This window comes from Triturus cristatus, chromosome 2_1 (genome assembly GCF_964204655.1).
Source record: "Triturus cristatus chromosome 2_1, aTriCri1.1, whole genome shotgun sequence".
Classification (NCBI taxonomy): Eukaryota; Metazoa; Chordata; class Amphibia; order Caudata; family Salamandridae; genus Triturus; species Triturus cristatus.
Genome location: NC_140581.1, coordinates 411843883 through 411869362, shown reverse-complemented (window position 1 = coordinate 411869362; position 25480 = coordinate 411843883). Strand labels below are relative to the sequence as shown.

At 49.6% G+C, this 25480-nt stretch overlaps 1 protein-coding gene across 1 annotated transcript in view; it reads left to right on the top strand.

Moving 5' to 3' along the window:
* Positions 1 to 25480, top strand: part of LOC146865382 (snake venom 5'-nucleotidase-like) — a 950113-nt gene that overhangs the window by 347756 nt on the left and 576877 nt on the right. Inside the window, exon 4 of the mRNA XM_085640733.1 lies at positions 4572 to 4719. Coding sequence (XP_085496859.1) covers positions 4572 to 4719 — 148 coding nt within the window. The remainder of the gene's footprint in view (positions 1 to 4571; positions 4720 to 25480) is intronic.

The following is a 25480-nucleotide window of genomic DNA, read 5'->3' as shown; positions in this document are numbered from 1 at the left end:
ACCCCTACAATCCACGGAGTCTATTCTCCCGGGTTGTAAGTGCAACAGCCATTACGATATATAGAGTGGCCATGCGTCTTTACACAATCACTAACTCTAAACTGGCTGTAACGAACCCTGTTGTGTTTGGTATCAAACATGTTGGAATCATACCCCAACATCTTAAACGGTGTTGAAGGTATGATTCCATAACTGTAAAGCTCCTCCAGGAGGCCCTCGGAGCTCCCAATACCAGTATTCTAGACCCTGACAGAAAACTATGGCTGCTGCCGACCAGATATACAATTCTGCTCTCTTGCTGCTGAGCCAAACTCGAGCAGGGGAAGGAAGTACAATATGCTTCCTGTCACAGGGAGATGTGACCACCTACCAGATAGGACTTAGTGTTTTGGGCCAGGATGGGGGCGCTTGTCAGTGCCACTAGACTGCTCTGAAGAGCACATTTGGTGCCCTCCTTGCATACTCCAGTTGACTCCTGCTCAGGACTGAAACTGGACAAAGGACATGGGAGTATCCTTCCCACTGTCCAACCCCTCCTATGGGAGGGACCCCTGAATTGTCCCAACCCTCTCCTTTGGGTACTTAAGGGCTTACCTGTGGGTGGTTCCTTAGATTCTTCATGGGACAAGATTCAGATCCGAAACCATTTTATCTTCAACCGTCTGGGCATTTTTGACTGCTGCTCCTGGTCTTGTCGTCCTGCCAGTCTTCTGTGCCTGTGCTACATACAGGTTCTTCTACAGGCCTGTGGATATCCAAGACATCCAAAGGAATCCCCCTTGAATTGAAGGAGTCACTTCCCTGCATCTGCAGGCACCGTAAAGCTGACAGGTCTGCTGCTCCTGAGCTTCTTCGGGCTCTGAAAGGTTCAACAACACAGTTGGTGGTTCTGCAATTCCCTTGAGGCCTGCACTGTCTTCACAGCATGTTTGAAGCAAGTATCCCGCGTCGTAACTGCTGGAGCAGTACCCCTGTGCACCACGTTGACTTACAGTTGCTAAGGCTTGTTGACTCTCTTGACCTGAGCTCTTCAGTTTCTAATAAGCTCCAGCCTCAAGCATCTCCTGCACCGCATCCTCTTCACTGTGGGCCTTTATCCTTTGATGAGCTGCTCAAGGTCCTCTTGCAGCTCCTGTGCCTTTGGCCTGTGGGTCTTCTTAAGGGTCTTGTTTGGCACCAATGGGCTCCCCTGCTTGCTCGAACCTGCACTGACTTACCTGATTGTGGTGACTCACATGAACCTTGCTGGTCCTGACAATACACCTTTCTTTGACTACTGCGTTGGTTGCCGTTGCCAAGGCTTGTTGGTACCCCTGCCGGACACTAACCCCCTGTATCTTGACATTCGACATGGGACGGCCTGTGAATGGTCACTCCTGTGTGGCATAGACTCTGTCCCCTCTGCTTGCAGGTACCTCCCATCGTGAATCCACCTTTAGGTTCCACTGTACTCTTTCACCTTCTTTTCCAGCAGCATCTTCACTGAAGTCCTCCATTGTGGCCAATGGCGGTCTCCAACGTCACTTCACACCTATGCACCCGGCTTCCCTGGTGTAGGTTTCCTGGTTTATATAGTGGAAAAGAACTCCTAGGCAACTGAACAGTTTAAAATATCACTAAGTGTTATTAAGCTCAATGTAGCAGATCACAAATTATACTCAGATATATTTCAAATGATTTAATAATCAATTATTAAAATCATCTTCATTCTTTAAAAATATCAAAGACTCAATTTAATCAAAACATAATTTCTCTTTGATAAAAACCAAAACGTGTCAATGGTTAAGTCATCCTGTCCGTCGCTGCTTGCCCACGCTCAACTCCTGATCCATATATCCCCTCTTCCAACAGATCCCCTCCTCCCCTGACTCTGCCTTTTGCTTTTTTGTGTGTGTAGTTTTATGTAGCATACCAAGGTATTGGTGCGCTTTACATAAGCATCAGTTACTTTTATTTTTGCAGTTTTATATAGCACCAAACACCACCTGAAGGTACTGAAGCACTTTACATTAGCAGCAGCTACTTTACAATTGGTAGATTAAGTGATTTGCCCAGAATCAAGAATGTTAAGCCGATATGAAACTCAAACCCAGTTTCCCACCTGCATAGTTGACGGCTCTGGCCCTTACGCGACATTCTCTCCCAAGAGGATGCCACATCGTCTCTCTAGCCTCGGCCTCAGTTCCACATTTTATGATTACGGGCAAATCACTAAATTTCCCCATGGCTACCCTCATTTGCTGTTAGTTGCCGGTCCCCCTCCTGCCTGTCCCTGCTTGCCCCCGCTGAACTCCGTTGCACAGATCACCTCCTCCACCGACTTTTCAAATTTTTGTGTGCAGTTTTATGCAGCTCAAACACCACCACAAAGGAATTAGAGCGCTTTACATTAGCGCCAGTTACTTTTTTTTGTGTTCAGTTTTATATAGTGCCAATACCACCCAAAGGTATTGAAGCACTTTACATTAGCACTAGTTACTTTACAAACGGAGATGTTCATTTTTATAGGCACGGCGAGATTAAGTGATTTGCTCAAAATCAAGGATGTTAAGCTGACATCAAAACTCAAACCTAGTTTACCAGCTCCATAGTCTGCAGCTCTGGCCTCTATGGCACATCTTCTTCAGAAAGGAAGCCTCATCATCTCCCGAGCCTCAGCCTCAGTTACATATTTTGTGATTACGGATTAGTCACTTAATCTCCCTGTTTCTAAACACAGCAGTCATTAGCAAAGCCAGTTGGTTTTGTCTGGGTGAAATCTATTGTTTTCAGGTTTCGGCTAGACAGTGCATGCTTAGCTAAACAGCGCTTGCAATTCTTCTTGCCATAGTCTTCCTTGTACACAGACCACTAAAATGCATTATGTGTACATAAACAAATGCCTTTCTTAAAAAGTTGTTAAAACATGAATAGCACATGTTTTTTTATTTTTATGTAGCCTAACGTCCAGGTCTGTAGATCTCAAATCTGGAGAACCGGGTTCAAGTCTGGGCTATGACGCTCAACATCCTGTGATTCTGGGAAAATCACTTAAACTCCCTGTGTCTAACAAAATTGAATGTGTCCTTGTGTAAGCAACTGGTGCTCATGTAAAGCACTCCGATACCCGATATCTTCATAAAAAAAACTTCCGGAATGGTTTTGGAGCACTCGCTCTGTTCTCTGTCTTGCCATATCGCAAACACAAGCCGATGGTGTTGGATTGCTGTAAGTGCTCACCCGTTGCATTTCACAGTGACACATATTTGTCGCTGATCCTGTTTCAATTAAGATATTTTTTCCCCTTCATTATTGCTTTCTCCTAGCCCACTCCCGTTGTTGCTTGCCCATCTCCCCATCCTCTCCTGCTTCCCTTACTTGACCCATTCCCCCACTACTTTTCTCGTCGCTGCTGCTTATATTCTTGTCTTTTGCTCAATCCGATGGTATTGAAGCGCTTATTCCATTCTCCATCTTGCCATAATGCTGACACCAGCCGATGGTATTGGTGTGCTTTAAGTGCTCATCGGTTACATTACACAATCACATATTCATTGTGGTATGCAGGGGTAAGCATAAGTAATTTGCCCAGAATCACAAACTGTTCACCCGACCCCAAGATTCGAACCTGGTCCCCTGTCGGCAGCTCTGGCCATTACGCTACTTCCTCGCTTCACTTCAAAGATCCTCAACTGTTTCTCACTATCACTTCCACGTTTGTTTAGCAAGACCCGTCAACACCGAATAAGCATTGGCAAGCCAATAGATATCGGCAACGCCCGAGCTGTTGGCCTTGTCAATGTGAATGTCTTTTAGCCATGTTGTCTAGCAGCACATTTGCTGTTCAGCATGGCTTAAAGTGACTGAAAAAAGTGCTATGATGAAGCCAGCGCATACCCCGTCATAACGCTTTTTGTGCTAGGAAGATCAGGGCAATAAGCTCGGCATGAGGGGCGGGGGGCATTGCGAAGAGACTCCTTGCCGGCTCAACATCTTGGGATTCTGGGCTTTCAGTGACTTTCAGCCAATATTACGATCCTCCCCTTCTTGTAGGTCATAAAATCACAGTGAATTTTGAGCAGACCTTTATTTATGCCAGTCTTAACTGAATCATATTTAATGTTGATAGGCTCGTTTTTAAACAAAGATCTATCCTTTTAACGAAGTAGTATTTCAGGTAGGCCCTCAATGGATTCTCTTTCGGGTTTGGAATTCAGTCTATGGATTGTAAAAGGAAGACTTTATATCCGAATAATAAAAAATATAGGTAAGTAAATTGACAATTTACTCTCTCAATAACAGGAGATGGCATAATATAAAAAAATAATACATTGGTATACTATTGCCGTTGACAGCACTTGTTTTAAATGTGCCCGTTATGACGTAATTTTTTTTAATGTTTGTGGCTTAACTCAATACCAGTCAGACAAAAAGATTAATTTGAAATCATTGTATTAGAACGTGTTATCAATCATTTTTTGTCACAGCATTTATTTTCCTCTTTTGGGATGTATTTCAGTATTAGCTTTGAAAGCAATGGATCAGACCTATTACCTTAATATATTTAATGACCAATTGTATCTGTTTTGTAGTACATGCTAAAAGAAGTTCTCTTCACGACTGATACGGATTTAGATGGACGTTTTATCACTGTACGAAGAGCTGAGAGTAACCTGGGAAATCTAATCACAAATGCAATGCTAGAGGCTACTCATGCAGATGTAGCATTGCTGAACTCAGGTAGAGTATGTTACTTCATTACAAGTAGTATCCTTCATTGGCGGCTTGTCTAGTAAATGTTATATTCAGCCACAGTACAGCAGGGGCTAATGAGCAATTTGTTAAAATAAGCATTATTTAATTGTACTGGGCTCTCTATTTGGTCAGTTTAGACCTTCTAGGCCATCGAGTAATTTTGCCTGGAAAATATTACGCTCGCTAATCGGGGTTTCAATTTCCCTGGGAAGTGTATACCCACACTGTTCAATCAAAATTGTTTTTAAATAATTCCATTCCTTACTAATTTGTATGTTACCACAGAGAGAATTATTCATAACTTGTTTTTATATATTTATGATTTATGATTTGTAATTTTTATTGTTGTTAAACAAAATAGCAACGAATATAGACGCACAGCATAACACAACCCCATTACACCGAAAGGAGCTTTTTCTGCTATATCTCTCCAAAAATAAATAACATATAGCATCACTTTCACTAATATATAGAACATGGGTGAGGGGAATGGAAGAATATGAAGTGAGTCAAAACAAAGTTTACTGTAAGCAAAATAACTGTCCATCCTGTAAACCTATACTCACAATTGGTTAATGAGTATCAGTAGTTTATTTAGCCACATAAGCAACCCACTTGTAAATCACACAGTCTAGGTACACCAACCCCTCATCTTTCCTTCTCGCCTCCAGAAAATCCTCCACTGTTTCCAGACATCTAAAGTGTGCCAATTACCCTCACACTAAATCCTGTGGTTTGTGGGGTGCCATGCAGTTGCTTCCACTACCAGGGCAAGTATTCTTTCTTTATAGGTTACATTCATTGCCTTCATCCTTAAACCATTTGTAATCCTGGAAAATGAAAATGATTTTATTGTCACTAAGCACATCCCCCTCATTTTTTAGCCTCCCAGAGGTGTAATATTTGCATTGACTAAACACTAATAATGGCCACCAAGTACTGTGTCCCTCTACCCTTTAACGTAAGTTGGAAGCTTTATGCTGTTGATACTGATGAACCACAATAACAATAACTGTAGTGATGCTCAAGCAAGGGTAATGAAGAGGAGAGGAAGCAAACATTTTAAACACCTGTCTCCAAAGATCATCATGGTCCAACCTTGAGGAGTAACCTGTCTGATCTACCAGAGACGTGTACCACAGTTACAGTTCTTCAGTGCCTGGTGGTGGTGTCTCCTGTGTTGAGCGAGAGACTTTGGGCAAGAGGAGCAGTATTTCTCCCGAAAAGCTGCACCTCCTCTCCACAGATCGCTCTTCTGTATGTTCCTTGAGGAAGACACTGCTCTGCATCCAGAAATGAAAATGAGGTTTAGTAGTGCAATGTTGACCTCAACGCGGTAACGTCTTACATCAGCAGCACCCAGACCTGCGAACCTAGAGACGACCATTAGCGTGGACTATCCTTCAGCTGCCCTAGAAACAGCTAGAGGGCAGGTACCTGCCGAGTTGGCTGCAGCCAAAACTACATGACCCTCTGGCAGCATCAGTGCAGGATAGATGCATCCTCCCAAACTGGCCCTGGATTTATGCCAGCAGAGTAAAAAGCATTGTCAAAGTCAATAGGTCTCGCCTATATAACGGCTATTGGCTTTGCCAATGTGTTTTAGCCATGTTGTAAACCAATGTGGCTGCTGTTTAGCATGGCTAAAAGTTAGTGGCTTGGGGGATAGTGGAATCGAGTGTCATAGAGTGGAGTCTTATGGACTGGCGTAAAAGTGTTGCGGAGTCGCTTAAACTGGAGTGGAGTAGTGTCGAGCAGAACAGAGTGGTGTGTTGTGGAGTGGCATAGAGTGCTGTGGAGGGGTGTGGAGTGTAAGGAAGGCGTAGAGTGAAGGGACGTAGTGTGGAGTAGAGCGGAATAGCATGGAGTGGAGTGTCACAAAGTAGAGTGCAGTGAGCACGCTGACGAGCGCGAATTTGTAACTTGTTTTAAAAATTACTGTGTGACTTTTAATTTGTACAAACTCCTCCTGAGCACTCCGAGCCCCCCCCCTCACCGATCTCCTTGGTCCCACGCAGCCGATCTGAACGCTGCCGCGGAGTGGAGATACAACTGCCGCCATCCGCCGAAAGCCCGCAGGCCACGCCCACAAACGTGAGGCCACGCCCCCTGCACTGCTACTAAAGGCGCGCTGACGCCAGAAATCACTTAGAGGCACTCTACTCCTGAGGCGGATGCCGGGAGCACGCTGACAAGCGCGAATTTGTAACTTGTTTTAAAAATTACTGTGTGACTTTTAATTTGTACAAACTCCTCTTGAGCACTCCCCCCCCCCCCTCCTCACCGATCTCCTTGGTCCCGCGCAGCCGATCTGAACACTGCCGCGGAGTGGAGATACAACTGCCTCCATTCGCCGAAAGCCCGCAGGCCATGCCCACAAACGTGAGGCCACGCCCCCTCGTATCACATACAAATGTCCCTCCACAGGACGTGCAGCGGACGCGCGCAGTGGGCGCGCCAAAGGCAAGCCCGTCTGCGCCCGTCCGCGACCGACAGGGACTAAGGGCCACCCCCCCTGGTCCCCCCACTAGGACTCAATATAGCATCAATGCCCTCCTCACACTTAAACCCCCCAAGGAAGCCCGCTGTCACCAACTCTACCACCCTCTAGCCCTCCCCATCTCCTGCCCCCATTGTAACACTAGTCTCAAACCACGCCGGCATACCCCGGAGCAGCAAAGCTTCACCATACTACTCCTCAACTGCAGATCTCTGCCTAAACACAGTGCAGAAATCTGTCTGCTAATTGACGAGCATAACCCCGACGCTATCCTATTAACCGAGACCTGGTTAACACTTGACTGCGACCCAGATATAGTCCAAGCGCTTCCCCCTGGCTACCAGATCGCCCGCAGAGACCGCACCCGGCGACAAGGAGGAGGTATTGCAGTCATATACAAATCCGCATATCAGTGTCATTGCACACCGGATCCGATCCCAGACTGCGAAAGTATGTCCTTCTGTCTTAAATTTATCCCTAACGATAGCCTAACAGGAATACTCCTGTACCGCCCCCCAGGACCCTTAAACAATTTTCACTTGTTACTGCCTTCGCAAGTAGCAGTCTCCGCCATGTCCCCCTCCAACTTTACGATACTTGGCGACTTTAACCTGCACTTTGACGACCGGTCCGACAACACTGCCAATGAGCTCATCTCCAGCTTAGCCACCATCCAAGTGGAGCAACTAATCAAGACTCCCACCCACAATAAAGGTCATCTACTTGACCCCGTATTTAGTAACTGCCCCAACCTGTCAGTAGGTTCCATCATACACCTTCCGTGGACAGACCACTTTCTCATCCCCCTCACCTGGTCCATTTACAAAAACACTCCTAAAACCCCATCCTCACGTACAAGGAGGAACTGGTCAAAACTCCCGCTAGAACAGTGGGATAACCAACTAACGGCCACAAAACCCCTGCTCACCCAGGACCCCCTACTGGATAGTGGGATCTTCAATGAATGGATCAAGGACTCCCTTGACACCGTTCTTCCCATTAAGAAAACTGTATCAAAAAGAGCTCAAGGATCGTCCCCCTGGTACTCGGAAGAACTCAGAGAACTTAACAACAGTGCAGAAGGTCTGAATGGAAATGGCGCCTTGATTATACTACTACTGACAAAACCAGATACAAGGAAGCCATAAAGGCATATAAACTTGGGATCACTATAGCCCAATCCACTTACTACAAAGAAAAAATTCTCTCTGCCAGATCCAAACCCAAAGAAATTTATCAAATCGTCAAAACCCTTTCCAAAATTTCCCACTCGGCAGTGCCTGCCGATAACCCCATCGGCCGCTGCAATAATCTAGCCGATTTCTTTCACCAAAAAATCAACAATATATATTTTTCCTTCACTACCTCCACTCCCGAGCCAAATATCAATGAACCTCAGCTCCCAGCAGATATAACACGCTCACGCCTAATAACCATGAGCAATGTCCCACCATTAGACCTGGAAACGCTTCAAACTCTCGCACTACAGATAAAATCTGGCTCTCCCTCTGACCCAGCATCCCCCCTTACGATGACAATGGCCAGCCAAATCATTCTCCCCACCCTCCTAGAGTTTCTGAACTGCTCCTTGGAAAAGGGAGTCGTTCCTCCCATTTGGAAACAGGCGATGGTGAAAGCGCTTCTGAAAAAACCCAATCTTGACATGAACGATTCTAACAACTATCGTCCCATTTCTCTGCTACCCTGGCCTAGTAAAATACTGGAGAAACATGTTAATCTCCACCTAACAAAACACCTCGAAGAAAACCTCCTACTGGACGTCACCCAAACAGGATTCCGCCCAAAACATGGCACGGAAACAGCTCTCCTAGCCGTGGTGGAAGAATCAAGAAAGATCCTAGATCAAGGGGGATCAGTGGCAGTGGTCCTCCTCGACCTCAGCGCCGCGTTTGACACGGTGTGCCACAAAACTCTATTACATCGACTTTTCGATATCGGAGTCTCTGGAAATGCTCTTGCATGGTTGAGATCCTTCTTGAGCGGAAGAACTTTCCAGGTCTTCGATGGTGACTCATGCTCCACCAGCAAACCTCTGAGCTGCGGGGTGCCCCAGGGCTCCTCCCTAAGCCCCACGCTGTTCAATGTGTACATGAGACCGCTGGCTGGGATCATTCGTCAATATGGTATCAAAATCATATCATATGCGGACGATACCCAGCTCGTGGTCTCCCTGGCACAGAAGAACAGCAGGCTCCCACAAGCCAACATAGCATCCTGCATGGAAGACATAAAAAGCTGGATGACGGCATCTTCCTTACAACTGAATGGGGACAAAACCGAGATCATGCTCCTCGGCCCCCCTTCCCACACCACCATCACCCAGCTATGGCCTTCCAGTTTGGGTCCACCTCCTTCCCCGAAGGAGGACATCAAGAGCTTGGGAGTCTGGCTAGACAAATCCCTCACTCTTAACACCCAGGCAACGAAGACTTCAGCAATCTGCTTCGGGTTAATCCGGATGCTGAAAAAAATTCTCCCTATCCTACCCCTTGAAGCCAAACAAATCGTCGTTCAGGGCCTCATTCAATCGCGGCTTGATTTCAACAATGCCCTCTATTTGGGAGCACCAGAATACGTATTAGAAAAGCTTCAACGGACCCAGAACTGTTCAGCCCGGACCATACTCCAGATACCCCGCAGAGAATCAGTTAAGGCAGGGATTTGTTCGCTCCACTGGCTCCCTGTCAGGGAAAGAGTAAAATTCAAGGTCCTCTGTATCTCCCATCAAGCCTTCCATAGAGTTGGCCCCCAGATCAACCACTCCCTTCTTACCCCCTACTGCCCCGGTAAACAACTTCGCTCCTCAAACGCCTGTCTTGCCACAGTTCCCCGAATCAAAAGATCTAGGGCAGGAGGCAGGTCCTTCGAGCTCAATGCTGCCAAGCTGTGGAACTCCCTCCCCCCCTCCCTAAGATCTAATCAGATCCTCTCTTCATTCCGCAAAGAACTAAAAACCTTCCTCTTTAGAAACTAAGCCCCCCTTCCCCCCTCTCAGAGTACTATGCTCTCTGTGTCAGCGCTTGGACGCCCTTGGGCAGCAGCAGCGCTATACAAATCCCTTTTTCATTTAATTTCATTTCAGTGATGAAGAGTCGAGTAAAGAACTAGAGGGATTTGAGTAGTGAAGTAGAGTGTCATGGCATAGAGTTGCGTTGATTGTCCTAGAGTGGAGTAGCGTATAGTAGATGGGGTGGAGTGGAGTGTCATGGAGTGGCATAGACTGGAGTGGCATAGACTTAAGTGTCATAGAAGGAGTGGAGTGGAGTGGAGAGGACTGGATTGGAAGGGTGCAGAGTGTTGTAAAGTAGAGTGGCATGGAGTGGTGGAGAGTGGTGTGCATTGTTGTAGAATGGAGGGGCATAGACTGTCATGGAGTGTTGCAGAGTGTCATGGAGGGAGTAGAGTGGCATAGAGTTTTGTGGAGGGGAGTGTAGTACAGTGTCGTAGATTAGAGTGGTGTACAATGGAGTAAAGTGGCATGGAGTGGCCTAGAAGGAGTTGCGTAGAGTGGAATAGATTGCCAGAGAGTGTAGTGGCATAGAGTGAAGTGTTGTGGAATGGTGAAGAGTGTCATCGGTAGGAGATTTCAATTTTCATCTTGAGCGGTCTTCCAACGTGGATACAGATCACAATGAGCCAGATGTACGACCATTGTAAATTGTGCCTCACAATTTGCGCTCGATTGCAAGTCGCAATTTACAATGTACTACAGTGTCAGAGACACTGATTTCGATTCCCAATGGGGTTGCAAAATGCGAGGCTCATGAATATTAATGAACCACTCGCAATTTGCGACCCCATTGGGAATTTCGGGCCCTCCCAGGCATGGTGGCCTGCTGGGCTCAGCAGACCACCATGTCTGGGACTGCTTTTAAATAAAGCAGTTTCAGACCACCATGTCTGGGACTGCTTTTAAATAAAGCAGTTTTTCTTTGGGAATGAAAACAGGATGCATTTCAAAAAAGAAAAATGAAACGCTTTTGTTTCATTTTCTTAAGGGCAGTTAGTGGTCCCTGGGACCACTGCCTACCCGTAAAATATATTTGCGCCTGCATTTGCAAAGGGGAAAGGGTCCCCAGGGGACCCTTCCCTTTTGCGAATGCATTACCACCCTCTTGAAGAGGGTGGTAAATTGCGAGTGTTTTGTGACCGTAATTGCGGTCGCAAAACATTCCTACATGGCTTTGCGGTCGCTATTAGGAAGGGAACCCCCTTTCTAATACCGAGTCGTTAAACACTATTTTGCGAGTCGCAATAAGGACGTGTCTCATCTTTGACTTGTTTCCACATGGGCGTTCGGTTTCGGTCCCATGACGTAGATTGGGAGACCGCTAGATGTGTATTGGATTTTGAGATCTGTCAGGCAAGCTTTAGCCTCCAGAAATGATTGTCTGCGCTGCTGAACTAGCCTAGTATAGTCGGGGAATATCCCTATGCATTGAGAGGCAAACAGCAAAGTGTCTTGCAGTCTGGCTTGTTCCAGAATATTGTCCCTGTCATGGAAGTTCAGGAACCTGGCGATGATGGGTCTCGGTCGCGCACCCAGGTGAGGCTTTTGGAGCAGGGCCCAGTCGGAGCGCTCAAAGATAAAATATTGCGACATGGAGGTGGATGGGAGCCAATTTTTACGCCAGTTGGTGAGGAAGTGCTCCATATCCGTCCCCTCGCAATCCTCTGGGAAGCCCACAAATCGGGATTATTTCTTCAGGCCCTTCCCTCTGCGTTCTCCACAAGCACCGCCAGGCCCTTTGTGATGGACTCCAGGGAGGACACTTTTTTCTGTAGAGAGGTGACGGTGTCTTCAGCTCCAGATAACCGGGTTTCAGCTGCGAAAATTCTATTTACTACGTTGCGCAGGTCCTGTTGTATGAGCATTACGTGTGAGCCGACGGCTCCAATCTTGGCCTCTAACATGTCTCTCGATTGCGTAATGGCAGCCATGAGGGCCATGTTGTCTGGCATGGTGCTGGCAAGATATCCTGAAGCTACGGCATGGGCGCCTGCCCTCGTAAATCTGGTCATAGTACTCTGTTTAGCACTGTTGCTTGAGGGTTTGTCCCACGTCATGATCTGTGTCTGGGGGGACCGAACAAGACGACCCCCGGACGCTCAAGCTAGGAATGCCTCTGAAGAACCACCAATATACTCCGCAGTCTGAGCAAGTTGAGGCAGCAGTATCTAGAGGAGGAATCTCTTACAGGAGGGCCCCGGGACCAGTTGGCAAAGAACCGTTGGGGGTGTGCCCCACCCCCAAGCTACACCGGGGTCTAGCCCGATTGCCTCCACTGGTGAGCACGCCCCCATAACCTCTAGTGCGTAGGGTAGTCCTCCCTGGTCTCTTATCCGCTGTCCGGGTGCCACCACGTTGTAGAATGTTTCCGGTTCTGCCCGTGCCCGCTAACCACGCTTGAAGCCTGTTCAATCCCTGCCACGCTCACCTCTTGTTCCGTGACCTTGTCGCGGTCTACGCAAATGACACAGCCTGCAGCTGGGGGCCGTTGCGGCGACTCTCCCGGATGCGTGGCACAATATGTTTGATCACAGGCACAGAACACCTTTTATGCCTGGGTAGCAGTAATCAATTCCCATAGTGAGCTGCGCTCACTGAAGGCCCCCCAAGTCACTGTGGATCGCTGGACGGGGCCCTCTACTCCTCAGACCCCCCTCAGCATGTTACTCTCCACGGCCCGAGTCGCCTGCTGAAGTCGCTGGTTCTGGACCGCCGGGATGCTCCTGGTCTTCGAGGCGCCACACGAATCCTGGCACGGGTCTGCAATCGGCTCTGCCTGGGAGGCCCAGCTCCTCGTCAGGCACACTTCGGCTGCTCACCCACGGGGCCGCCGGCCGTCTCTGCGTTGGGCGATTCAGATCTCTCTCGGCTGTGGATGGGATCGCCGCGCCTTCCCCACTCACGATGGCTGGCCTGGGGTGTCAGTGGGTACGAGCAAGGGGATGATGTATACCGATATGGCAGGATATTGACAGATTTTGTAGTGGGCTATGGGAGCTCACCTAGAGCGCGTCTGCCATGTTGGACCACTAGGCCATGCCCCCACCTATTTATTATTTTTCTGCCACCAGAGATGGATCCTAGGCCCATCTCGGCTCTTTCTTTCTCTATGGCTTGGGGTTTAGCTTCTAGAGCTATTCTCTTGGCCAGTTTCTGAATATCTGCGTCTTCAGTATCTACCTGTAGGAAAGTGCCTCTTTTTGCAGGTTTACCCCCCCTCCCCCCCCACCTTTTGCTTGACATCTGATGCAACCTGACTTGATGTGCCCTAGGTCCCTGCCAATCAGCTTCCCAGGGCCTGTGTTCTTTCCAAAGCCTATACCTTTGTATCCACAATTGGCACATCCCTGACCACAGGTAAGCCCCTTGTAAACGGTGCCATGAGTACCAAGGGAAGGCCTCTAAGGGCTGCAGCACATATTGTGCCACCCTTAGAGGCCTTGCGCCTTAACACACACACACTGCCACTGCAGACTGCATGTTTTGCTGCAGGTGAGACACCCCTCTAGCAGGGTGCACTAGCCCCAGCGCTCCGTCCATCATCTCCTTGTGTTTGCTTTGTTCGTCCTAAGTTGGCAGGGTGTGCCCAGACGTTGGTCCTTTGCTCACATTGCCACTGGATTCAAGCTAGCCTGGCGTATGACTGGTGTTACCCCGAAACCGGTCCCAGGATGCTTGTTTCCGGTCCAGGGAAGTCCCGGCTTTAACACTCAGGGCTGGACTGTTCCTATGAGGCACAGGGACAAGACTGTTTTGCATATAGCTGTGTCTGAACTGGGGAGGCAAAGTGAGCTAAAGAACGATGATGGATTCAACCCAGATCTGTGACTGGGGGTGAGTATCTGAAAAGTTTCAGTGCTCTGTCCATCATCTCCCTGTGTTTGCTTTGTTCACCCTTAGTTGGCACGGTATGCCCAGACGTGGGTCTCTTGCTCACTTTGCCACTGGATTCAAGCTAGCCTGGCTGATGAGCGGTGTTACCCCAAAACCGGTCGCAGGATGCTTGTTTCTGGTCCAGGCAAGACCTGACTTGGCAGTTTGGGCTGGACTGTTCCTATGAGGCACAGGGTCAAGACTGATTTGCATATAGCTGGGTCTGAAATGGGGTGGCGAACTGAGCTAAAGAACGATGAGGGATTCAATCCAGATCTGTGACTGGGGCTGAGTGTCTGAAAAGTTTCAGCGCTCCGTCCCTCACCTCTTTGTGTTTGGATTTACCATATCTTCTGCAGGGTGCAGTACCATATGTGACCAAAGGAGGTCCCATTGGACCTCTTTTGGCCACATATGGTACTGCACCCTGCAACATGGCTAGGTAAAAAATCATTGGCATTTATAACTATATGTGGGCAAAAAACGTCCCATGGGGCCTTTTATGGCCTCATAAGATACTGCATCCTGCAACATGGCTAGGTAAAAATTATTGGCATGTATAATGCCAATAATTCCAATTCCATTAAATGCAAGACTGATTGCATTTCCATTGCAATACGTCTTGCATTTGTTAAAGGTAGAGCTGTTGATGTTGAAATTGACAATGTTTTTTACTTTTGCTTTGTTATTCTATTGGCAATAATGCTTTACAAATAGTTTTACTCCACTGCAAATAAAAAAGCAAAAGTAAAAAACAAGGCCCTGGCACTATTTTTTAACAATTTGGAAAAAAAATGTCAAAGGCTTGTATCTCACTTCTGCACCACCAATGTATATGATACTGCCACTAGGTGGGAGTATGTGCACAGTGCCCAGTAGTTTCCCTAAAGTGTACAGGACTCAATGTAAAACCCAAAGTGCTGTGTTTGTGGCAGTGTGTTCGAGCAGCCTTAAGCCTTATACAGTGTAGGACATTTATTGCACAACAGTGATCAATAATGGGCAGATGACTCAAAAAGGAGATTTAGATTTAGAAAAATTGTACTTTGTATATTTTTTTAAAACCAAGACCAAGACCTTGCTAAGCTAAGCAAGTTTCAATTAAAGATACTTTTTACATTCAAAAGTCAACAGTTTGAGATTATCCTGTGGAGATAATCAATTGAAGGCTGTATCAAGTGAATATACAACTTACATTTCCAGTCTTCAGGTGGTCAGACCAACACTGAGTGCAGGGTCGGTTGTGGAGGACTGGGGCACCCATAAGGTGCGGATTTCAGTATCTTCATCGGGACGGTCAATACTACCAATGATTTTTACCCTCGCAGATGTTGGGGGCAATGAGTGGGATAGGTTTCAACAGGCGGCCAAAACAGTTACCTTCGCATTCGGTGGTGGTAGATCGGATAGGGGTCCGCCATCGTTGGATCATCCTGGAAAGATTGAGGTAGGGCAGGCGGTGGGTGACAAGTGTTGGTCCTCCCTGTGGTGGTTCTTGGAGTTTGTTTCTTCTTGGACAGTTCCCCTGTCCGTGGGAGATTTGAGTATTAGTTGACGGCAGCATCCCTCCCAGGGTTTCAAAGGTTGCTGGGTGCAAAACGGTTTGCAGAACCTGGAGAAAGGCCAGTAGGGCTGGGGCCAAGGCAGTAGTTGTCTTCAGTCTTCTCTGCAGCGTTGTTTTCTTGCTTCTTAGGTCGTTGCAGATCTGAAGGCCAGGTCTGGGGAACCACCTAAATACTAAATTTAGAGGGCGCTTTAGGGGAGTAGCTGGTATGGTCAAATGGCTCCGAACCTGGGCTGACTACACCGTCTATTATGCCTCCGTCCTGTGGAAAGGGGCATAGACCTAGCCCTGATTGGAGGGGGTCCCCTCATTCACAAGATGGCAGGGATTGAAACTGGTGCTTCACCTTGCTTCCCCACCTTAGGGGTGCAGTTGGGAGAGGTGGACACACCTCCTATCTTTTTTATTTTTCCTGCCCCAAAGTGGGGATGTAAACCAGTGGCTGCCATCTGCCGCTAGCAGCAGTGGCTGGGGGGGCTCATTACAAAGGTGGCAGGCCTTTGATTCTCCCCTCATCGGGCACTGGCCCATCCTGGAGGAGGAGGCATGACACCTCTGCCCAGGATGTGCATTGTTTCTGGTCCCAGAGAGCAGAGGCTCTCTACCCAGGAGTCCAGAAACATGTCTGGTGGTGGCTGGCTGCCTACAGCCGGTCAGAGACCACACCAGTTTAGTAGGGATTCAGGAGGCACCTCTGAGGGGCCCTCCAGGTACATGATACAAGGAATCTTACACCGGCATCAGTGTGGGTTCATGGGAAGGAGTAGTTTGAACCAAACACTCCTACATTCAGTGGAGCCATCATGCTGCTGTGGAACTCGAGTTCCCAGCCCATGTACCCTCTATTGCTTCATTGGTACTTACAATATTAGGAAATGGTGCCCAGTATTGTAGCGGCTTATCTGCTCATGCAGGTATGCCCTCACCTGGATTATAATGTACCCTGCATTAGGCCTAGAGGCCGGCTAGAGGGGTGACCTACCTACACCGTCAGGCAGTGCTAGATGGCATGGCACCCAGGCAGGGTGCCATGTCGACTTTGTCTTTTTCTCCCTCCAAGGGGCATGCAGGCTGCCAGGGCAGTGGCTTGGTCCCAGTTAGAGGGTTCCCAAGGGACTCTCTTCAGCTTCTGGGCCCTAGGTACCCATGGTACCATTTTCTAGGGCCTAACAGGAAGCAGACGCGCCAATTGGCGGTTTGTTTTAGGGAAGGAGCACTGGCACAGGGAATCTGGTGGGAAGGGACCATATGCACTACATTTTAAATCAGGCACTTTCTCACACCTATGTTTTGTGCTGCCTTTAGAACTCTGTGCACTTTATCCTTGCTAACTAGTAGTAAAGCTCCTATGCTCCCCATTTAAACATGGTCAAATTTGTATAATCCTAATTGGTATATTTAACTTGCCTCTAACTTTCTAGTTAATAGTATAAAATCCGCCTAGGGCCCTAAACATTAAATGCCACTAGCGGACTGCAGCACTTATGATAACAGCAGTATGAACATAGCTTCAGGCCTACCACTGTGGCCTAACTCTAACAGTGTGCACTGCGACCCGTCAATTTTATGTTGCCAGCCTTCGCCAAGATACTTGAGAAACTCATTAATAAACAACTATCTGGCTATCTAGAGCAAAACAAGTTTCTCCACCCTTCTCAGTTGGGCATTCGTGCTGGCTTCAGCACCAAGACGAGTTTGCTAGAGGTGACTCATGTGATTAAACAAGCAGTGGACCAGGGTAATCAGGTGTCACTGATTCTCCATCGATCTTTCTCTGACTTTTGACATGGTATCACACACTACGCTTCTGCATCATATTGTTGCTACAGGCATCTGCGGTGCCGCACTGACTTGTCGCTGCTCTTTCCTAGAGGATAGATGCCAATCTGTTTGGATGGCTTCATTCGCCTCTGAACCTAAATACTTAGGTTTTGGAGTTCCACAGGGGTCCTTATTGAGCCCCACTTTTTAAAATGTATATATGACCCCACTGGCAACCTTGATTGAATCATATGCAGTACAAATTGTATCATATGTTGAAGATACACAACTGCTCCTCACTCTGGATAAAAACACCCCCAGTTCACAGAGCAATTTCAAGGCTTACCTGTCAGCAGCATTCCAATGTTACCCCAGCAAAACAGAAATCCTGCTTTTCAGAATTTCACCGCCCTGTTGGGACAATGACCTTTGGCCAATTGACGTACCTGCCCCTCCAGTCCCTACCTCTGTAGCTCGCAATCTGGGAGTAAAATTGTATAGCGCCGCATCCTTTGCCTCCCACGCCGCATGTGGCTGGCGTGGTCGGCTCCTATTTTGGACTTTGAAATTGCTAAAAAAGGTTCTTTACCTTCTTTCCCTTCCGCAGCAAAAAACAGTGATCCAGGCCTTGGTCGCTTCACGACTGGACTAGGTAGATTCACTGAACCGGGGCTTACCGACCTATCTCGTGACGAGAATAAGACTGGTTCAGAATGCCACTGGTTGGCTTTTGCTGTGACTTTCCAGAAGAGTCCACATACAGCCACATTTGAAAGAACTACACTGCCTGGCTCTCAAGGACTGTGTAAGTTTCAAAGGGTTTTGTGTTGACACACAGAGGTTTGACCCTCGGTGTCTGTTTATTGGACGTATTCCCTGCCACCCTTCCAGGGAACTTGGATCTTCCAATTCCCTGCTGGTGGTGATTCCTCAATTCAGAAGGAAAAAATGGGGTGGCATTTCCTTCTCCTATTTGGCTGCTTAGGAGTAGAATGCCCTCCAGCAACAGCTCGTGCCACAGAGAACCTTCAGTCCTTTAACCCCTTGTGTGCCACGCCCTTTCCCCGCCCTGTGCCGGCCGTTGCATTAGCGGGTGGGGTTTATGACGAGCTGGACTCGTCATGGGCACAGCGCAACCGCGGCCCATGACGAGTCCAGCTCGTCATGGGCACAGAAGGGGTTAAGCATTCCGTCAAAACCTGGCTCTGAGTCTGCTGTCTAGAACTATGTATTAGCTGGGCTTTGGATTTACTGTTAGCACCGGGACACTCACCAAGTTGCTGTTGCACTCTATAAATCCCCTTATAGATAGAATAGATATTAGAATGTTAACATGTCCTTACCATACAAGCTATTTTCACTGTGGCAGGCCTAGCTATCCTTTGTAGATTACAGATATTAACATTTTACATTGGCTCTCTAGCTTCTTTCAGCCATTAATTAGTATTGAATAGATGTGAAATGCCCAGGACCAAATAATAGGCTGACCTGAATGAGCAGATATGACTTCTCTGAACCCCACAAAATATGCAGGATGGAGGCTGTGAGCATCCTTTTTGATATTACAATGTCAAATCCTGCTTGAGCGTCAGATCCTGGGGCACACCTGAAAGGGTAGAGAACAGGATGCCAAGACAATCCTTGTGGATCCACTGTCTGGTTACTGAAGGACTCTTTTTTGTACTACCAGACTTCAGTGTCTGGGTTTATTGTGGGTTCAGTGGCTACCTCAAACTAGATTTTAGTGTTGCAAGAGGACAGTAGCATGATCATAGTACACTCCTACCCACCCCAAGCCCTCAGAGCCCAAGTGCAGTGTGACTTAAGACTTTTACCATCCTGAAAATGCCCGAAGTGGGGAGCGCTAGCCAAGGAGTCATTTCCATCTACTATCTGATGGCAGGCATAAATGTGGCATTTCCAGGCACACACTTCAGAACCCTTTCTAAATCTGCAAAAGATAAGAAGCGGACTCTGTGGCCTGTTGTCTGTGGCCTGAGAGGCGCTCTGAAGGACTAGATGTGGTAGCCTGGACAAAGAAGTGGACTGAAAGGGTAATATGGCAGACCTCCTGTTCAAGCTACAGGGATACAAGAGACCTTTTCTTTGAAGTACTCAGTTGACGAGTGGCAGGTGGATCTGGACTTGACCCTGCTGTTCGCCTCTGCCTCTGCCTGACACACTCTGAGACTCTAAGTTCCGCCCCTGAGGTCACAGGGGCCTTTAGTAAGTGTACTCCTATTGTGGATTGAGACTTAAAGAACCAGGTCAGAAGGTAAAATCTTTGACTAGGATGAACCTGGTTTCTGTATTCAACCTACACTGTATCACATTCAGCCTCACTTTGTGCATAGGGTCCCACTCTACTGCAACCATATACTATCATTGGCTCTGTGTGCATTTGGCACCATTTCTACTTAAAGCATTTTAAAAATCATATATGCGGTTTCCCTTATTGGAGTTTTGCTATTTGGGTGTCATTTTGTTCATTACATTTAACTCGGTTTCAAATTCGGTTTGGGATTTTATTGTATTACATTTTCATTTTATTGCTGTTTTGGTACTATATAAATACTTTACACTTTGCCCTAAGTTAATTTTGTATTCTATGTGACGTTGCTACTGTTATTTTTCGGACTTAGAGGGTACACCCTGGCAAGAGTTGTAATTATTCCTTGTGTTGGGTAGTCATACACCTCAAATAATAATCCAATTTAATACAATATGCCAATCCAACAAAACTTTGACCAAAATAAGTGGCTTAGTAGGCCTGTATGAATGTCGGATCTATCCCTATTATTCTGTCCTAACCATTTTTAGATCTTCATACCCTTGGTCAGGGATTTTTGGGGCACCCAATGAAGACTTCTGCCCGCTAGGAATAGTTTGGGCAACAGTCAAAACATTTCCTCTAGTAAAAGAAGGAAACAGTTGGGGTTAGAGCAGCAATTAGCCAGGATGCACCAAACAATTGTATTTGACCCATACAAGGATAAGGTCAGGGCCTTGAATTCACTTGGGTATATTGGTAAATGTAGTTTTAGACGATGAGATGAAATCTGCCATTATGTTATTACATTTCCAAAAAGCTGTAAGAAACTATGGTCTGCACTATTCTCATTATATCCACACTTATCAGATTAGCATTAAACAGATGGGCCAATTCTAGATCACCCTGGACAATTTTATATATATACATATATATTTATATATCTGAAAGAAACACGTTAGTTAGATTCCTCACCTTAGAATATCCCCAGGCGTCAGGCTGGATCCGGAAAGATTTTTCGTCAGCAATACCCCTTGCGCGTCGCTAGGCGTCGTCTGCGTCTCCGCGTCCGTCGTCGGCGTCGTGCGCCGGAATGACGTCGTTGGAGTACTTAGACGCCGCCCTCGCGCGCTGACGTCAGTTCTTCTTTTTTCCGCACCAGACAGCGCCGATCCGGGAAGAGCTTACCCCTTAGTCAATTTTTGACTAAACTTTTTGACTCTTTTTGGTCTTTTGTCGACTCGACTCTGGTGCCGGTAGGATGCCTGGATTTAAGGCCTGTGACGCCTGTCATCGCCTGATGTCGGTGACGGATCACCATCGCCGGTGCCTTTACTGCCTGGGGGCCGACCACGACGCGGAGTCGTGCCCCGATTGTCAGGCCTTGACCTCGAAGGCTAGGCGGGAGCGGTCCCGTAAGCTTCTCGAGCTACGGCACTCGGCTCCGCGCCGCTCACGGTCCCGGTCCAGGAGGAGGTCCAAGGACCGGTCGCGGAGCCGCAGTTACCATCATCGCTCGTCGGGCTCGAAGTCTTCGGGTAAGTCGAAGCGATCAAAGAAGTCCAAGAGGCGACACCGCTCTTCGGACTCTCCTCGCTGGTCGTGCGACTCGGCCAAGGGTCAGGGTGGTCCCAACCCCGCGGCTCCGCTGGAGCCGCAGGAGCCGCGTCGGTCTCCATACCCGCCGGTCCCTGGGACTGACATGGCCTTCCTCTCGGCCATGAGGGGCCTGGCTCTGCCGTCGACGCCTGCCGGCGCGCCTTCGGGCCCCACGGGCTCGGCTGGGCGACCTCGCGTGCCTCCGGCCCCGGCGCCGTCGACGACTTCGGTCCTGACGCCGCAGGTCCCCAGGCCTGTATCTCTGTCTGCGCCGGTCGACCTCACGACGCCTCCTCCGCCGGCGCCGACACCGGTTCCACCTCCGGCGCTGTCTCCGGACTACGCCGTTCCCCGGTTTAGCCCCTGTCCGGACCCGACGCCGGCACGGCGCCGCCCGGTGCCGCACCCGACGCCGATAAATGACCGCTTCATCTACCGTCCGGCTCCGATCGTTCCTCCTGTTTATCAGGAATCGGATGACGGGGGTGACGGGGAGGGGTCTGAGGACCCTATGGCCCTACAGGGTCAACTTTCACAGGACTGGGCGGACGAACTAGGGGATGCCAGTGGTCTGGACACTTCGCCGGACGCTGGCTTCATCTCTCCTCTGACTGTGGCTTCGGAGGAAGGTGCAGCTTTCTCAGTGGTGCTGCGCAAGGCGGCCGAAGCCCTGGGGCTCTAGTTGCCTGCTGTGGCCGTGAGGACTAATATCCTCACAGAGGTGCTTCAACCGTCAGCAAGCTCCACAGAGCCTCTGCTGCAGTTCAATGAGGCCCTCATCGACGTTCTGCAGGGCACTTGGTCCAAGCCCTCCACAGTTCCTCCTGTGGATCGGAACGTGGCCCGGCGCCACCGCCCTGCTCCGGGCGACCCCAGTTTCCTGTCCCAACACCCCACCCCCGAGAGCCTGGTTATCCTGGCCTCCACTTCCCAATCCTCCTTCCCGTCCGCTCCTCCGGATTGGGAATCCAAGAGGCTGGAACAGTTCGGAAAGAAACTGTTCTCTTCCCTGAGTTTGGGCCTGCGGTCTTTGAACAACGCTTGCCTCTTAGACCGTTTCTCCCACTCTCTGTGGGATGCGGTGGACGTGCTGCCACTGTGTCCGGAGTAGGCCCGGACACGTCTCTCCCAGGCACTTGCTGACGGGTGAGATGCAGCGCGACATGCCATACGGTGTGGACTTGACACCACGGACTCGCTGGGTAGGGCGATTTCCACCACGGTGGCGCTCCGGCGCCACGCCTGGCTGAGGTCCACATCTTTTTCGGGGGATGTCCAGAGTACCCTCATGGATATGCCCTTTGATGGCGCTCGCCTTTTTGGTGAGAAGGCGGATAGTGCGCTGGCTCGTTTTAAGGACTCCCGGGCTACGGCCACGTCCTTGGGTCTCTCGGCTCCACGACCGCACACTTCCGCCTTTCGCCCCTTTCGTGGCCAAGGAAGGGGCACCTCCTCACGTCCGCCTAGCCACCGGCCGCAGAACCAACCTGCATGCGGTCGCGGACGTGGGCTCCGCCGTGGCGGTTCTAGAGGACAACGCGGTCAGTCCACATCCACCCCGGCAGCATCCGCCTCAAAGCCCTCCTAGTCCGAGCTTTCAGCCCATTCCACGCCAGTGGGTGGCAGAGTTCGCCATCACCTGCTCCACTGGCGCTCCATCACTTCGGACAGGTGGGTGCTGCAAATCGTCCGAAGGGGCTACTCCCTCCCCTTCGAGACGACCCCTCCAGCCATGCCACCGCAGTGCCACCATATATCGGAGGATCACTTGAATCTTCTGCGGGAGGAAGTTACGACCCTCTTGGCCAAAGAGGCCGTCGAGCGCGTTCCTGGTCCAGAAGTAGGCCGTGGTTGCTATTCCCACTACTTTCTGCTTCCCAAGAAGGGCAAAGGGGGCCTACGCCCTATCTTGGACCTCAGGAGCGTCAACACCTTCCTCCGGAAGGAACGATTCAAGATGCTAACTTTAGCTCAGGTTCTGGCTGCCCTCGACCCTGGAGACTGGATGGTAGCGTTGGATTTGCAGGACGCCTATTTTCACATCCCCGTCCTGCCGGCCCACCGGCGTTACCTGCGGTTCACGGTGGGTCAGGAGCACTTTCAGTTCACTGTGCTCCCCTTCGGCCTCACCAGTGCCCCTCGGGTGTTCACGAAAGTGATGGCGGTGGTCGCAGCTCATCTGCGCAGATCTGGGGTTCCAGTCTTCCCCTATCTCGACGACTGGCTGTTGAAGGCGGGCTCGCCCAGCAAGTCGTCTCCCACCTCCAGACTACGGCCGACCTCCTGCATTTGCTGGGGTTCTCCATCAACGTGGCGAAGTCACACCTGAGTCCCTCCCAGAAGCTCCTCTTCATCGGAGCGGTTCTCGATTCGGCGCAGTTCCGGGCTTATCCTCCGGAACAGCGGGTCCGGGATATTCAGGCTCTGATTCCCATCTTTCGGCCTCTATCCTGGGTTTCGGTCAGGTTGGTGCTGCGGCTTCTGGGGCTGATGGTCTCCTGCATCCTGTTGGTGCATTACGCCAGGTGGCGAATGCGGGCTCTGCAGTGGGACCTGAAGTTTCAGTGGGCCCAGCATCGAGGCAACCTGTCCAACCATGTCTTGATCTCGGAGGGCACAGCGAAACAGTTGCAGTAGTGGCTCACGGACCGTGATTGGGTCAGCGGCAGATGCCTCTCCCTACCCCAACCGGAGCACGTAGTAGTGACGGACGCGTCCCTCCTGGGATGGGGGGGCCACATGGGAGAGGCGAAGATCAGAGGACTCTGGTCTCTGGCGGAGACTCAGCTCCACATCAACCTTTTGAAGCTGAGAGCGATCCGGCTTGCACTGAAAGCCTTCCTTCCCTCTGTCCGGGGAAGTGTCGTGCAGGTGTTCACGGACAACACCACCGCCATGTGGTATTGCAACAAACAGGGCGGGGTGGGGTCGTGGACCCTTTGTCAGGAGGCTCTGCGCCTCTGGACATGGCTGGACCATCAGGGCATCACCCTGGTGGTTCAACATCTAGCGGGCTCTCTGAACGCCAGAGCAGACGAACTCAGCCGCCGGTGCATGATGGATCACGAATGGCGTCTGAACTCGGACGTGGCGCAAGGTCTCTTTCTGCAGTGGGGAGAGCCTTGGTTAGATCTATTCGCCACCGAAGAGAACGTGCAATGTCAGCAGTTCTGCGCGTTGGAATTTCCAAGGCAGCACTCGCTCGGAGACGCTTTTCGTCGCGAGTGGAGTTGCGGTCTGTTGTACGCCTTTCCGCCTATACCACTTCTGCCCAGAGTGCTGAAGAAGATCAGGCGCGACCGGGCCCAAGTTATCTTAGTGGCTCCGGATTGGGCACGAAGGTTCTGGTATCCCGAGCTACTCAGTATGTCAAACGATCTCCCGATACAACTGCCTCTTCAGGAGGACCTTCTGTCGCAGCAGCAGGGGACGGTCCTCCACCCGAACCTGTCCAGCCTCCACCTCCATGCGTGGAGATTGAGCGGCAGCAGTTGATGCCATTTGACTCCTGAAGTCTGTGATGTCATTCTGGCAGCCAGGCGTCCCTCCACAAAGACGGTATACGCCTGCCGGTGGAACAAATTTGTGGCATGGTGCACAGCAAAGGCTGTGGATCCCCTTTCCGCCCCTCTTTCTGAGGTTCTACTCTTCTTTCTTTGGCCCAGCAGGGCTCTGCTTTGGGCACCTTGAAAGGTTATCTTGCTGCAATCTCTGCCTTCTTACGGCTTCCTGATCAGCCTTCTCTTTTCAAGTCCCCTGTTGTTTCCCGTTTTCTCAAAGGCATTACTCACATGTTCCCTCCTGTCCCCTTCGTAATGCCTCAGTGGGACTTGAATCTTGTTCTGACTTTTCTGATGTGCTCTCCTTTTGAGCCTCTTCACAATTTTCCCATTCGTCTTCTGACCCTGAAAACTGCTTTCCTGGTAGCTATCACCTCGGCTAGACAGGTGAGTGAGCTCCAGGCTCTGTCATCTAAGCCTCCCTTTCTTTCTGTTCATCCGGACAAGGTTGTCCTCCGGCCTCGTCCTTCTTTTCTACCAAAAGTGGTGACCCCCTTTCACCTCGGGCAATCTGTCACGTTGCCCACCTTCTTTCCGCCTCCGCATCCTTCAAAAGAGGAAGAGAGGCTCCACCGTCTGGACCCAAAAC